This window comes from Brugia malayi (assembly GCF_000002995.4).
Source record: "Brugia malayi strain FR3 genome assembly, contig: Bm_v4_Chr4_scaffold_001, whole genome shotgun sequence".
Lineage (NCBI taxonomy): Eukaryota > Metazoa > Nematoda > Chromadorea > Rhabditida > Onchocercidae > Brugia > Brugia malayi.
This window is the reverse complement of record NW_025062478.1, coordinates 10,415,462-10,430,885: the sequence shown is the minus strand read 5'-3', so window position 1 is coordinate 10,430,885 and position 15,424 is coordinate 10,415,462. Positions and strand designations below refer to the sequence as shown.

General features: G+C 30.3%; 3 protein-coding genes across 3 annotated transcripts; all 3 read right to left on the bottom strand.

Annotated features, from left to right (window-relative positions):
- Window positions 1-1,590: 1,590 nt before the first annotated feature.
- Bm17807 (Uncharacterized protein) lies at window positions 1,591-3,625 on the bottom strand (the record flags this gene model as incomplete). Its single annotated transcript, XM_043082343.1, has 2 exons — window positions 1,591-2,262; window positions 3,416-3,625. 2 exons carry the CDS (start codon window positions 3,623-3,625, stop codon window positions 1,591-1,593), a joined length of 882 nt encoding a protein of 293 aa, XP_042938277.1.
- A 92-nt stretch (window positions 3,626-3,717) lies between these two features.
- Window positions 3,718-4,767, bottom strand: Bm17806 (Uncharacterized protein; the record flags this gene model as incomplete). The annotated part of the gene is made up of 2 exons (XM_043082342.1): window positions 3,718-4,473; window positions 4,708-4,767. The coding sequence occupies 2 exons, from the start codon at window positions 4,765-4,767 to the stop codon at window positions 3,718-3,720; spliced, it is 816 nt and encodes a 271-aa protein (XP_042938276.1).
- A 7,577-nt stretch (window positions 4,768-12,344) lies between these two features.
- On the bottom strand, window positions 12,345-14,629 carry Bma-cpg-4.2 (Uncharacterized protein; the record flags this gene model as incomplete). The annotated part of the gene is made up of 9 exons (XM_043082341.1): window positions 12,345-12,427; window positions 12,499-12,598; window positions 12,739-12,817; window positions 12,920-13,050; window positions 13,306-13,384; window positions 13,686-13,839; window positions 14,199-14,281; window positions 14,435-14,516; window positions 14,605-14,629. The coding sequence occupies 9 exons, from the start codon at window positions 14,627-14,629 to the stop codon at window positions 12,345-12,347; spliced, it is 816 nt and encodes a 271-aa protein (XP_042938275.1).
- Between the last annotated feature and the right edge of the window lie 795 nt (window positions 14,630-15,424).

The window sequence follows — 15,424 nt, the reverse complement described above, 5'->3', positions numbered from 1 at the left end:
TTTTTGGCGTCAACTTATATAATAAAATATGCATAGTAACTATGCATAATAATAATAGAATATACTGATAACGTGTAAAATAAAATGATAACAGTGGTTAATGTTTAGTCCTTTTATACTGAATAGTTTCTTTTCAGCTGCTGTATTGTGTTATTGAAAATAATTTATGCAAAGCAATTGTGACATTTTTGCAATTTTATTTCATTTCGCTTCAATTTTTTCACATTTTCAAATATTTAGGAATATTAACGAGAGGAGAAACTACATTGCTCCTATAATTGATAATAATGATTTTTAAATGTTAAATGCTTCATCAAATATTTCGTTTGGACTTCATTTTTAGAATAATTTTTAAATTAGTTGTGTTATCTGTGTAAAATGTAAAAATCTTACAGTCATCATATATAACACCATGTGATGAAAATAGCTGTCAAATGAATATCAATTGATAACTTCCAATACTCATTAACTCGTTAAATTCCAAGCATAATCAAAGCAAAGAAAGGTATTGCAACACATTGCTTCAAAGAAACCAACAATAACTGTCAACAAAAAAGGAATATGTAAACTAGAATTTGACCAATAGAAAATATAAATAATTAACAATAACAGAAATAGCAAAGCGCATTTCTTTTCTTTAAAGTGCGTAAGGTTTAATGATTCTGCATGTGAAATTTCAAGCCGGCTTTAGTCTGAAAATCTTTACTGCATACAGTACAGTGATAGACTGGTCTATTCACGTCATGAGTTCCCATGTGAGACTGCAAATGGTGTTTATGTGTGAAACTTTTCCTGCATATCGGGCAACTGTGCAGCTTTTCACCGTTGTGGATCATCATATGTTTTTCATATCCCGAGCTGAGTGAAATTCTTTTTGCATATTGAACAACTGTACGGCTTCTCATCGGCATGAAACATCATATGTTCTTTCAGATTACTGAACTGAGTAAAATTCATTTTGCATAATGAACAACTGTACGGCTTCTCACGGGTATGATCATCATATGTTTTTTCATATTACTGGAGTCAGTGAAATTTTTTTTGCATGTCGGCAACTGTACGGCTTTTGGCCGGTATGAGTCATCATATGTTTTTCATATCCCGGACTGAGCGAAATTCTTCTTGCATATTGAACAACTGTACGGCTTCTCACGGTATGAGTCATCATATGTTTTTTCATATCCCGGACTGAGCGAAATTCTTCTTGCATATTGAACAACTGTACGGCTTCTCACCGGTATGAGTCATCATATGTTTTTTCATATTACTGGAGTCAGTGAAATTTTTTTTGCATGTCGGGCAACTGTACGGCTTTTGCCGGTATGAGTCATCATATGTTTTTTCATATCCGGACTGAGTGAAATTCTTTTTGCATATTGAACAACTGTACGGCTTCTCATCGGCATGAAACATCATATGTTCTTTCAGATTACTGAACTGAGTAAAATTCATTTTGCATAATGAACAACTGTACGGCTTCTCACGGGTATGAGTCATCATATGTTTTTTCATATTATGGAGTCAGTGAATTTTTTTTGCATGTCGGGCAACTGTACGGCTTTTGGCCGGTATGAGTCATCATATGTTTTTTCATATCCCCGGACTGAGCGAAATTCTTCTTGCATATTGAACACTGTACGGCTTCTCACCGGTATGAGTCATCATATGTTTTTTCATATCCCCGGACTGAGCGAAATTCTTCTTGCATATTGAACAACTGTACGGCTTCTCACCGGTATGAGTCATCATATGTTTTTTCATATTACTGGAGTCAGTGAAATTTTTTTTGCATGTCGGGCAACTGTACGGCTTTTCGCCGGTATGAGTCATCATATGTTTTTTCATATTACTGAACTGAGTAAAATTCTTTTTGCACATTGGACAACTGCACGGCTTCTCACCTGTATGAGTCATCATATGTTCTTTCATGTTTGATACTTCCTTTCGACATATATCACAACGCTTCTTCGTTCTCGCCCTTCCTTCTTGCCTTGATAGTTTCACTACTGTTTCGATTGGAACGAGCCGTAACAGTGGTTTTATTCGTTCATCACTCACTCCCTCCACTGATAAACTTTGTGCCCTATTTCCTTCCTTTTTTGCTTTTGGAGCCGATAAATCCAAGAGCTTTGTTTGCAACACTTGCAATCCAATTTCTTCTTCACCCTTTCTTTCCATTGATAAGCCTTGTAATCCATCCCCCTTCACTTTCACTTTTGATATTGATAAATCCAACGGTTCTGTTTGATCCGTTTGCGCTACCTCAAATGATATGAAATTATCAATCTGATACCGTGTAAAATTTTAAATCGCAACGCTATGTTACATTTTTATACTTTAAATGGACTTACGGTGGTTTGAATATTGTTCAGTTGGAAGAAGAAGAAAATATAGATGAAATGCATGTCAATGAATAACTTCTTGCCAATTCTGAAAAATGCGAAAAGGAGAAATTTCTTCAAGTAAATGCTTTTCTAAATATATTAGATTAATTAAAAATTTATAATCGAATCCCAAAATCCTTATCATAACTAAAAAGTTTGAAAAGTGGTAACATCTTCAATCGAAATAAATGGAACAAAATATACTGAATGAAATTTGTAGGAGAGTTTGACAGAGACTACCCGATTACGTTCGCTTAGCTATTGTTAGAGAATCGTTTGTATAAATGCTCATTCAGATGGGAGTGGCAAACTACGTGTATTGTTTTTGCGTCAACTTATAATAAAATATGCATAGTAACTATGCATAATAATAATAGAATATACTGTAGTGTAAAATAAAATGATAACAGTGGTTAATGTTTAGTCCTTTATACTGAATAGTTTCTTTTCAGCTGCTGTATTGTGTTATTGAAAATAATTTATGCAAAGCAATTGTGACATTTTTTGCAATTTTATTTCATTTCGCTTCAATTTTTTCACATTTTCAAATATTTAGGAATATTAACGAGAGGAGGAAACTACATTGCTCCTATAATTGATAATAATGATTTTTAAATGTTAAATGCTTCATCAAATATTTCGTTTGGACTTCATTTTTAGAATAATTTTTAAATTAGTTGTGTTATCTGTGTAAAATGTAAAAATCTTACAGTCATCATATATAACACCATGTGATGAAAATAGCTGTCAAATGAATATCAATTGATAACTTCCAATACTCATTAACTCGTTAAATTCCAAGCATAATCAAAGCAAAGAAAGGTATTGCAACACATTGCTTCAAAGAAACCAACAATAACTTGTCAACAAAAAAAGGAATATGTAACTAGAATTTGACCAATAGAAAATATAAATAATTAACAATAACAGAAATAGCAAAGCGCATTTCTTTTCTTTAAAGTGCGTAAGGTTTAATGATTCTGCATGTGAAATTTCAAGCCGGCTTTAGTCTGAAAATCTTTACTGCATACAGTACAGTGATAGACTGGTCTATTCACGTCATGAGTTCCCATGTGAGACTGCAAATGGTGTTTATGTGTGAAACTTTTCCTGCATATCGGGCAACTGTGCAGCTTTTCACCGTTGTGGATCATCATATGTTTTTTCATATCCCCGAGCTGAGTGAAATTCTTTTTGCATATTGAACAACTGTACGGCTTCTCATCGGCATGAAACATCATATGTTCTTTCAGATTACTGAACTGAGTAAAATTCATTTTGCATAATGAACAACTGTACGGCTTCTCACGGGTATGAGTCATCATATGTTTTTTCATATTACTGGAGTCAGTGAAATTTTTTTGCATGTCGGGCAACTGTACGGCTTTTGGCCGGTATGAGTCATCATATGTTTTTTCATATCCCCGGACTGAGCGAAATTCTTCTTGCATATTGAACAACTGTACGGCTTCTCACCGGTATGAGTCATCATATGTTTTTTCATATCCCCGGACTGAGCGAAATTCTTCTTGCATATTGAACAACTGTACGGCTTCTCACCGGTATGAGTCATCATATGTTTTTTCATATTACTGGAGTCAGTGAAATTTTTTTTGCATGTCGGGCAACTGTACGGCTTTTCGCCGGTATGAGTCATCATATGTTTTTTCATATTACTGAACTGAGTAAAATTCTTTTTGCACATTGGACAACTGCACGGCTTCTCACCTGTATGAGTCATCATATGTTCTTTCATGTTTGATACTTCCTTTCGACATATATCACAACGCTTCTTCGTTCTCGCCCTTCCTTCTTGCCTTGATAGTTTCACTACTGTTTCGATTGGAACGAGCCGTAACAGTGGTTTTATTCGTTCATCACTCACTCCCTCCACTGATAAACTTTGTGCCCTATTTCCTTCCTTTTTTGCTTTTGGAGCCGATAAATCCAAGAGCTTTGTTTGCAACACTTGCAATCCAATTTCTTCTTCACCCTTTCTTTCCATTGATAAGCCTTGTAATCCATCCCCCTTCACTTTCACTTTTGATATTGATAAATCCAACGGTTCTGTTTGATCCGTTTGCGCTACCTCAAATGATATGAAATTATCAATCTGATACCGTGTAAAATTTTAAATCGCAACGCTATGTTACATTTTTATACTTTAAATGGACTTACGGTGGTTTGAATATTGTTCAGTTGGAAGAAGAAGAAAATATAGATGAAATGCATGTCAATGAATAACTTCTTGCCAATTCTGAAAAATGCGAAAAGGAGAAATTTCTTCAAGTAAATGCTTCTTTAAATATATTAGATTATTTACAAATTTATCATCGAATCCAAAATCCCTATCATAATTCAGAAGTTTGAAAAGCAGTAACATCTTCTATCGAAATAAGTGAAACAGAACTTACTGAATGAAATTTGTAGGAGAGTTTGACTGGGCTACCTGATTACTTCTGTTTAGGTATTGTTGGAGAATTGTATGTATAAGTGCTTATTCAGATGGGAGTGGCAAAGTACGTAGATTGATAACCTATGTCCACGTATAATAACACAGGTATAGTAATAACAATAGGATATAAAAAATACGTACAGTGATATGATAATGGCAGTCACTATTTAATCCTATACACTAAATAATTCCATTTCAGTTGCTATATCGCATTGTTGCAAATAATTTATGCAAAGCACTTGTGATATTTTTTGCACAATTTTATTCCATTCTGCTTCAATTTTTTTACATTTTCAATGATTTCAGCAAATATTTCTAATCTTTGGTTTGGACTTCATTTTCAAATTTGTTTTGTCAAATTTGCTATGTACATGTATAAATTAAGCTTATTAAAATATTTTGCAACATATAATGTGATGAAGGTAGCTGTCAAATGAGTATCAATTGATGATTTCTAACACTTATTAATCTTTCAAATTTCAACCATAATGAAACTAAAAAAAGACCGTGGTCATTTTGGTGTGAATTATCTTTATCTCTATGAAAAAAAAAGAAACTGTTGGTGAACGGAATATCATTCACTAATTATCTTGTTATTAAAAAGTTTTGTGTTTATTCTTATTAGTAGTTGATCCGGTTTTCGCTAATCTGTTATCTATTAATCTAATATGTGAAGATACATGGAAGAAAACTGCAGCCGTAATTCATCGAGAAAATAAACAAAGTGATAATATTGTATATGATTCAACAAAGAATACAAAAGGGGTATTAACTAATGTTATTATAGATTTTTTCATTTTAGCAAAAGCTTTATTTCTTTTATGGTAGTATTATATAATGTAAATTGCAAAATGAAGTTAGTTGATAAACTTGAATTAAATGGAAAATAAAAAGAGATTATAAATGAAAAGTGATTTGAAGACTAAGCTATAATAAGAAATATAATAATTGTAACCCTTGTAATCAATGAAAACGCTTCAACTTTTTATCTTCAACTTCTTCTGAAAATGCTTTTATTAAACCATTAAAATTAAATGTGTGAAATGCTCTCCTGAAATTGGGAGACAATCTCACTTCTTTCTCGCTACACCACGGTAACCAGTAAAATCATTTTCGAAAATCAAACATTTTCAAGCGATAACATTTCCAACGTCCACCATCTTTCATGGCATTATCGCTGCCGAATAATAAGCAAATTATCTAATGTATATCAATACCGAGCTATTGTCTTTCCTTTTTGGTCCATTTAGAGATCCGAGATAATTTTGAGGTAATGGAATAATTTTTGAAGTCTGATTTGAACTGTATGCATATCAAATTTATATCAATATATTATTCTACATGAAAATTTCTCATTTTTGCTTTCTCATAATTTACTAGCAAAATGAGAATGAACAAGAAGAAAAATAAAATTTGCTATTATTTATACCTCGAAGGCTAATTTTGCGGTTTTTTCTGCTTTTGCGCTACTTTTTTTCCTCATACTTCAAATCTGTTTATATTGAATTAACTTGAATTTCACTGTTACAAATCTACTAATCAATAAAATGACGAATTTTAATTTCGTTAAATCATTTACGATCAGATAGATTAGCTATGCACTGCACACAAACTTCCCAAGCGCTTCATTAATTAATCGAATGCTACACTCCGATTCATCGTGAACAAGTGAATTTGTATCAGACCAAACATCCTCCTCATTTGCTTTTTATTGTTCCAATCAGCCAATTGATCTATCGATTTGTTACTGGGGTTCAACCGCTAATTCTAATTCCAATTAAAATACTAATATTTAATGAGTAGCACTGACAGGCTACATCGAATTAATGATTGACTTAGAACTTTAGGAAAAAAGACCACCGTTTTTTTCTTTTTTAATTTTACTATGGTTGAAATTTGAAAGGTTGATAAGTATCAGAAATATCAATTAGTACTCATTTCACAACTACTTTCACACATTACATGATGCAAAGAAATTTAATAAGCTTAATTTGCATGCATACATAGCAAATTTGAAAATGAAGTCGAAGCCAAAGATTACAAAAATTTGTTGAAATCATTTAGCACTTATAAATCAATATTAAGAGATGCAGCGATGTAGTTTTGCCCTCTCATTAATATTCCCAAAGATTGGAAAATGTGGAAAAATTGAAACAAAATGAAATAAAATTGCAAACATTGTCACAAATGCTTTGCATAAATTATTTTCAACAATGCAATATATCAGCTTAAATGAAACAATTCAGTATAAAGGATTAAACAATGATTGTTATTATCATATTATTTTTTTTGTGGGAGTTATTTCATCCAGTTGATGTTAAAACCGTTTCACATGCATTAATTCCCGAAGTAAAAAGATCTGCTGCATTAGTTCCTGAGTAAAATTACTTGTTGCATTAGTATCCGAAATAAAAATCTTCTTTTATTGGGCGTTTCTTTTGTCTCCTTTTTTTTTTGTCTGGAAGAAAACAAAAACTATTAATCTATTATGTTTACTTTAATTCACTAAAGTTTTTTTTTGAAAAAAAAAAATGATTTTCCAAAAATTTCATTTTCTTTTTTTAAAAAAAAAATTATCTATAGATACTTTTTTATGATTTCTAAGTTTAATTTTTATATGATTTTTAAGTTCAGGGAAATTTCGAATTTTCATTGGTAACGAATAGTTCGTCATTCGAACAAGTAACATAGATTGATTATAATATAGGGAACTATCATGCATAAAATCATTAGTATAATTGAAAAATATATCCAGAAATAAGCAAAGTGAATTTTTATTACACTCTATGTTGATATTCATTTAATAAAAGAAAGAGAATGAAAGACGGATCGTTAAAAGCCTCTGACGCGCATCACCAAGTTAATAGCACAAGCCGGTAATATCCGAGGGCACAACTTAAAATGTCCAATGGACACATTTGGGAAAGACCACTGAACCACCTCTACCCCTGAGCATCAGTCAAAACAAACAGTACCAAGTCGTGGACCCAAATATCGAACTAGAAGATGACGAAGATGAAGAAAAATTATCCATCTGTCCTCGATTCGGCGGAAGGAAAAAGATACCAAAGAGCTAGGAACAGACTGATAACAAGTTCGGTCATTTTGTTTACTACTTCTCGAGTCGGGATGTCACCACAATGGCGAAGCTATAACCTAATGAACAAAGGCTATTGTTTTAAATGATTTTCATCCACTTCGTAACCTTAACACCCAAAAATCCCTCCCAATTTTCTTCCTTACAAAGCCACTGATTATAGTTCCTTGTTTGGTATGGCTCGGTTGCGAGATGTCTAGCTTTCTTGTATCTTTAAATGTTTTGTAATTAAGTTACATTTGTATGTTACGTATCAATTCATTATTGTAATGTTGTATAATATTTATTGTTAATCTAAGGTTTAATTACCCAAGTTTGAGGTTTGAATAATAAAATGTTTCACGAAGACTCCCACAGTACACGTACACAGAACGGAACCAGTACAGATTCGAGATTCTACCAGTATCGAGGACCAAGAAGTCAACGATCAAGAAAGGAAGCTATTTTGTTTCACAAGGAAACAGAGCAGTAAGAAAGAAATTCTAAATTTGCTTTTACAACATCAGATTCATATCATTTACATTCTTGGCTGCATCTCACTTATACATTATTTGCTTTTATTTATTCGTTGTTTGTTGCATATCATAGCGTTGATTACATAGTATTTCTATGCAAAATATGCTATATCTTATGATCTCCAACGTGCTGTAAATTTATGGAATTGTAAGCTCAGTTGCAATTAGAATCATACGGTGGAAATAATTTTGTTTTTTAAGACACTACTAACATACGAACTTGGTAGTCGAATATTCCTTTTTCTCTTTTTTTTACTTAAAACTTGCAGATTAGCATACTTTGTGATGGAGTCAGTTAAATGCAAAGAGGTAAACAACTTACACAAAGAGAAATATCATTAAAGTTAACAGATTTGTTGGAAGGTAAGAACTGTTCAAATCAGGCTTCAGAAATTATTCCATTACCTCAAAATTATCTTGGATCTCTAAATGAACCAAAAAGGAAATGCGAAGCTCGGTATTGATATAGATTAGATAATTTGCTTATTATTCGGCAGCGATAATGCCATGAAAGATGTCATCGCTTAAAAATGTTTGATTTTTGAAAATGATTTTACTGGTTTATTCATTCCATTACATTTCCGTTTATTCCTTTTTCCTCATATTTAGCTTCGACCACTACCAAGTCGATCGTTCAAGTAGCTAACGACTGGGTTCTTTCAAAAATGAAATAATATGACGACAGGAGTAGAAAACGTTTTGTATAAACCAGTAATATATTTCTATGCAATAGAAAAGTTAATCAGGCTATACGAAAATAAAATTATTTTAAACTAGTATAATTTTTAGATTTACATGTGCTTATTACGAGATGTTTCTTGCAGTTTGGAAGAAATAACACAAAAATCATTGCAAGGGAGTCTCATTTTTATTGTTCTTGTTAGTTTCCTTCATTTTTCCAAGACTTCTAGAACTAAGAAGTTCATTGATAATGAATTTCAAATAATGATTTACAAAATAATATTTTCTGGAAAATATAGAAAATTTCAAATGGTAATCATCGGATGAAATTGATGAACAGTGCACTTTAGCTATTTTCTAAGAAATGGGCATATATATCAATGAGGAAACTTTAATGATACCAAATGATAAAGTGATTATGAGATAAATACATGATAATAGGTCAATGACAGGTTAAAAAGCATCTGCAAACAATTGAGACAATCATTTCAATTATACGTGGAAATTTAAAAGTGGTCTGCTAACTTCTTGTTATGAAAAAAATGTTACTTTTACAGGCAGTCCATCTATCACTTTGTTTGTTTGTAATCAATGAAGATACCATCTTCATGGCTAACTTTATTCACTACAGATGTCGCTTAGACTTCACTTCATATTGATCAGTTGCAAGTTCTACTGCAAATCATAAAAATAGCTTTCCATAATCGCCAAGAAATTGATCAGTGTTGTCCATGCCTATCTGTCTCCCATAATCTTCTGGCAACTGCAAATTATTATGCACTAGTGTGCATCTTTGTCACGTACGTTTTGGCTTTTGTGTGGCGGATTTGGCGGGCTCATGGATTGATTAAGAACTGTCGAGCACCTTTCACCACTAAACCAGCGATATGTGAAAGTTGTGGGGAATCCATTACACTTTTTTATATGTAAGGAAATGGCCACATAGAGATTAGTAATATAGGTTACAAATTTATAACATATTACGAATCTTGTTATCGGGATATAGCTATAGGGGGAAAACAAACAGTTGGTTTCATTGGGAATGTCTGTAATAGCGATTTTGGTAGTGGATAAGTCGATTCCCATTTATCTGCCTCTTTTTTGCAGTATAGTTTCAATTTCTCAATTCGTTTTTGACTTCAAAATTAATTTTAATTATAAATTTATATATGGAACTTTATGAAAATTTGGCAATTTCAAATAGTTTTAGCAAATTTAATAAGGAAATAAATTTTAATTTTTCTAAATTATGCTCTAATTAAACGCCAACAATGTTAGGAACTGCTAATTCATTTAAAAATAAATATATTTTTAACCTAATTGATTATTTTATTTGCACATGAACTGCCCACATTCTGTGGTGGACATTTGACAATTTATGCAGAAAAAAAATTTTTTTTAAATTTCACTTTGGAGCAATATTTTAATGCATAAATTAACGAGGTTAAAATTAGTGATGATTTCAATTAATTTTTGACATTGAAATTAATTTTAATTACAAATTTGAATATGGATCCATATATCGAATTTGAATAATCTTTTTTAAATATGGAAAATAGGTAGTAATTGTAACATAGCTAAAAGATATGGGAGAAAAAGGTGTGGAAGTGTTTGACACATTACGAGAGAAAGTGTTTGCCGAGCTTGTAGAGGAAGGAGCTAATACCAAATTTGCCTCTCTCAAACGGTAATATAAAGATATGCACACATAGTAGTAATTATTACATACTCCGCATACTTGGAGTACTCTTTGAAATTATCAGAAGTTTCGAAGGATAAATGCGCCTTACCCGTTCTCTTGCTGAAAGCAAAATAAGGGCGGTACTTGACATATTAAAAGAGGAAATGATTGTCCAACTTGTAAGAAAATTAAGAATTTGCATTTCGAACTTCTTTAGGATAAGTGCGTCCTATCTGCTCACTTGAAAAGTATTATTGTAACGTAATTGAAAGAGATAAGACTACTCGATATGTTGTGAGGGGAAGTATTTACCCGAGCTGTGATTCTATCAGTTACATTTATTTAATCAGCCCAACTGTATTATTAATAACACTTGCCTTCTGTTTTGTTCTAGCTCCTGTAATTTAAATAAGGAAAAAGATTTTAATTTTGTTATGTTTTAAAGTTGCAATTCATTAAAAAGTATATTTTTTCCTTTGAACTTAATTAACAATTTTATTTGCATTGCATCACATTCTGTTTTTTGTTCACTTTCTACCATGATATTAAAATGGCTAGATTATTAAAAATTAAACCCTCATTTAAAATTGTGTTATAATGCTAACTTTATCATTAAAAAAATTCATTTAATTTCATACCTTTCTGTTATTAATAAAAAATTAAGGAGGTATAAATTCTCGACTTTAATATTACTTTCAAAATTTTAGTATTGAAATAGTAAAAGTGGAAAAAAAAATAAAATGCGGGCAGAAATTATAATTTCTTGCAAAAAGCAATTCTATTTAATGGCTTGCATTACTCTTTTAGAGATTAATAAACTGAAATGTAAAATTTTAAAAATATTGATGGAATGATTACTTTATGCAAACCTTTCTTGCTTATAATGCATTATTAGCCATTTTTCATTAAATGATGAAATTTTTACAAAAATTAATGACTAATATTCATAGTGTTTTAAAATAGCACTATTGATTTTTCTTTTTTCGCCATCCTGGGCAAAATGATTATTAATTAAAAAAAGAAAATAAACGACATGATATGATACCTAGTAATTAAGGTAATTAAGTTAAGTGATTGTTAACTTGTTTCACTGATTTAGATTAAAGATTTTTATGTTAAAAAATTTGTTGTTAATTTAAATTTGTGAGTATCGGAATAAGGTCATTCGTAATCAAATGCAATCTTGACAGAAGCAAATTCTGAATATCGTCACCTTATTGGTGACAATTATTATTGATGCTTTGGGTATCGAAGAGATTTCTTTTTATTCGCCTCACTGTCCTTATTTATACAAGTAGGAAAAGAAGTAATAAAATTCTAAAACCATAAACAAGAAATAATAAAGTATTGGATTCTTCTAGTTCTCAAAATAAAAAAGACAGATAACTTCATTGTTTAAAATAAAGTTAATTACAAATACTTTGCTATTAAAATGAAAAAACTAAAAAAAAAAAAATAGAATGACATCAAACTTTCTAAAAATAAATATAACAAAAAGTTGAAAAAGAATGAATAAAAGTAAAAAGTGAGATTATAATTTTAATTGTTGCAATTTATCGATGGCTTTTAGTTCTTCAATTGCTTCCTCAATTTCTTCAATATGTATTGTTGGTGCTATAATGATTAATATATCAATTTTTGCTACTATCTTAGAATGATTAAAATGATTTAAAATATTTGCTTACTTGAAACTTTTATTGGATTACTCGAAAATTCTGTATGATCCAGCGGTGATGGTATATTTTTCAAAAGTGGCATCCATAAAGTAGCAGACGAATTAGAACCCTTGAAAATTATTACTTTTTCCAAAAATTTATTAGAAAAATTTAGAAAAACTTATCAGTGAAAAAAACAAATATTGTATTTAGCATAATTTTTTTTAAAAAAAAATGATTTTAAAAAATAGGAAAATTTAAAAATTATACTTGCAAATGATTGGCATATTGATTTATAGCACTTTTCGGAAATGCATTATTAATTTTGGCATATGTCTTTCCATCCAATCTTAAATATGAACAACATTAACAGCAATTTCAAGCATTTGTAATTTCTAAACTTCATATATTTATTCTTTGACATCTTTAACAGACAAATAAAATAAATCACCTGTAATTGTTTAATTGATTTAAATTTGTAAGAAAGTTACATGTTTGTGGCATAATTAGCATCATTGATGTAGCTATCGGACTATATGCCCAAGACTTGTGCAACGATACCAATGGCCTGAATAATACTTCCTGTAAATAAACATACCTAAATGAAAACCTATAAGAACTATTACTCTCACGTATTTATGCATTATTTTAAAAATGGGTAAATTATTTTTGAAAAAAAAAAGTCGAACTAAGATGATATATTAGTGTAAACTGAAAGAAAAAATCATAGCAAATCATTAATCTGTAATATATCCTCAATCATTTCATACCTGTGCAATAATAATTATTCAAGAATTGCTTAGATAAACATTTATTGCATAATTTTTAAATTCTTACCAAAAGCATATTACCACCAATATCGCTACATCGTCTATTGTATTTCTCCCGTAAGCATTGCATATAACATGACAATGCGCTAAAAAAAATTGCTTTCAGGAAAATATTTTCAGAAAATTATTCAATCAGTATTCCGTTTTGCTAGTCTCTGATTTTTAAATAAATAAAACAATCTCGATACAATGATAAAATTAATTGTTTAAAATTGGTCAAATTTGTTTATTCAGTAAACTTCATTAGCTAATTTCTTGATTTATCGGTTTGTCCAATTTTATATATTTTAGCCGACTCTCCCAGATTCCGGTACTTTTAAAAACAGTTACTTTCTCGTAATTAATTTCGAAAAAAAAAGTTGCAAGAAAAAAAAATAAAATATTTACCTACAAGCATCGCTGCTTATTTTATTAAAATATTTCACATTTATTTTGGCTGGTACATCAGATTCCGGCACTGAAAACGGTAAAGTGGAATGAATGTAACTGTATAGGAACCATCCAAGTACTTGACGAGTTGCTTGACATCTCTGTTGACATTCTGTAAATTTTACATATTATAAATTCTAATTATACTAAGAAATAATAATAGAATAAGAGGGAAAAAAATTAAAATCAAATTATCAATTAATTTTAGATTTAAATACACGCAAGTTGTGTTAATAATAGTAAACTTACAACGTAAAACTGCTGCTGAATGAAGATCCAAGCATTCGAAAATATATTTATAGGCTATAATGCGAATGCTAACTTAGTATAATAGGAAATGAAATGAATTAGAATTTAATATATCAGTAATCAAATAAGTGGTATCAATATTATCATTATGAAATAAAATATATTACAAAAAGTTAACAGTTTAAATTACCTAAAATTGATCTATGCAAAAATATCGGAAACTGTTTAGTAAGGATTCAATTCCTTTTTCTTTTGAACATTTTCCGGGTACGTGACTGGTACACTGTAACACTCCACGTAATCTGCTACAATATAACATTTGCTCACATTTGCAGTACGTTAAGATCAAATTTGATAGAAAAGAGAAAAATGTAAGTGTGAAAAAAAAAAAGATGAATAACGTCATGTTACATTAAATGCTACGTGAAACAATTGAAAAACGCTAGAAGAAAGCGTACTTGCAAACGTTAACAAATCTCTCGAAATGATTTCCTGATACCAATGCTGCTCGAATTGCTAGAAGGAATGGTTTTGTGCAGCCTAAAAATTTCCACAAATAAATATTTTTTTTAACAAATTTTGGAAATTTTTCATTAAAATAAGCAAAAATTAAATTTCAATAATTTACGTAAGCAGCGTGCAATTTGTGACATTATAGATTTCGGCGCTGATGTAGTATTGTTCAAAGTGCGCTTCATTGTTCCATTTGTTGATTTAGCAAATCTTTTGATTGCTCAGCTATTGTTGTCAATGTGTTTGATTGTTCACGCTGGGAGGAAATGTCATCCAAACGTAATCCTTTCATATCTGAAACAATTCGTAAACACGTGTGAATATAACAATTTCACGTAAAACTTCAATTTTTTTTTAAACATTTTGGCAAACTTAATCTGACAACAAACTGTTAAAGAAATATTTGTGAAATTGCTGAGAAATTTTGACAAATATTTTAAAAATATTTAAGTTTCATTCCACGCCAAAATATAATAAATTCTTTGATAGCTTCGCATAGCATCATTGACTTTTATAAATTTGCATAATATCATTTAAATGTTCCTAAACTGAAAATAGTATGCTAGCATTCACGTTACACTTTATTAATGCTTCACGTATATCAATCATTTTCACGTTTGTTAATCGTTTAATTGCCTTTGTCTGATACTACACGGAAAACAATAATAAGGTAATTTTATATGCTAAAAAGATTATTTACAATAAACTAACCAGAAATTGCTATTTGATTAAAAAAAATGAAATAGCAAAGAAGAATTGATATAACACATTCATATTTGATATTAGCATTTATATATTTCTGTAAAAAATACAAGTGAAAAATTGAATTATTGATTGATTTATTAATTTTTCCCCACCAAACAACAATGATGGCGCATTAAGCATAAATGGAGCAAATAAGCAAACGGAAAAATATAAAATGTTGAATAAAAAAT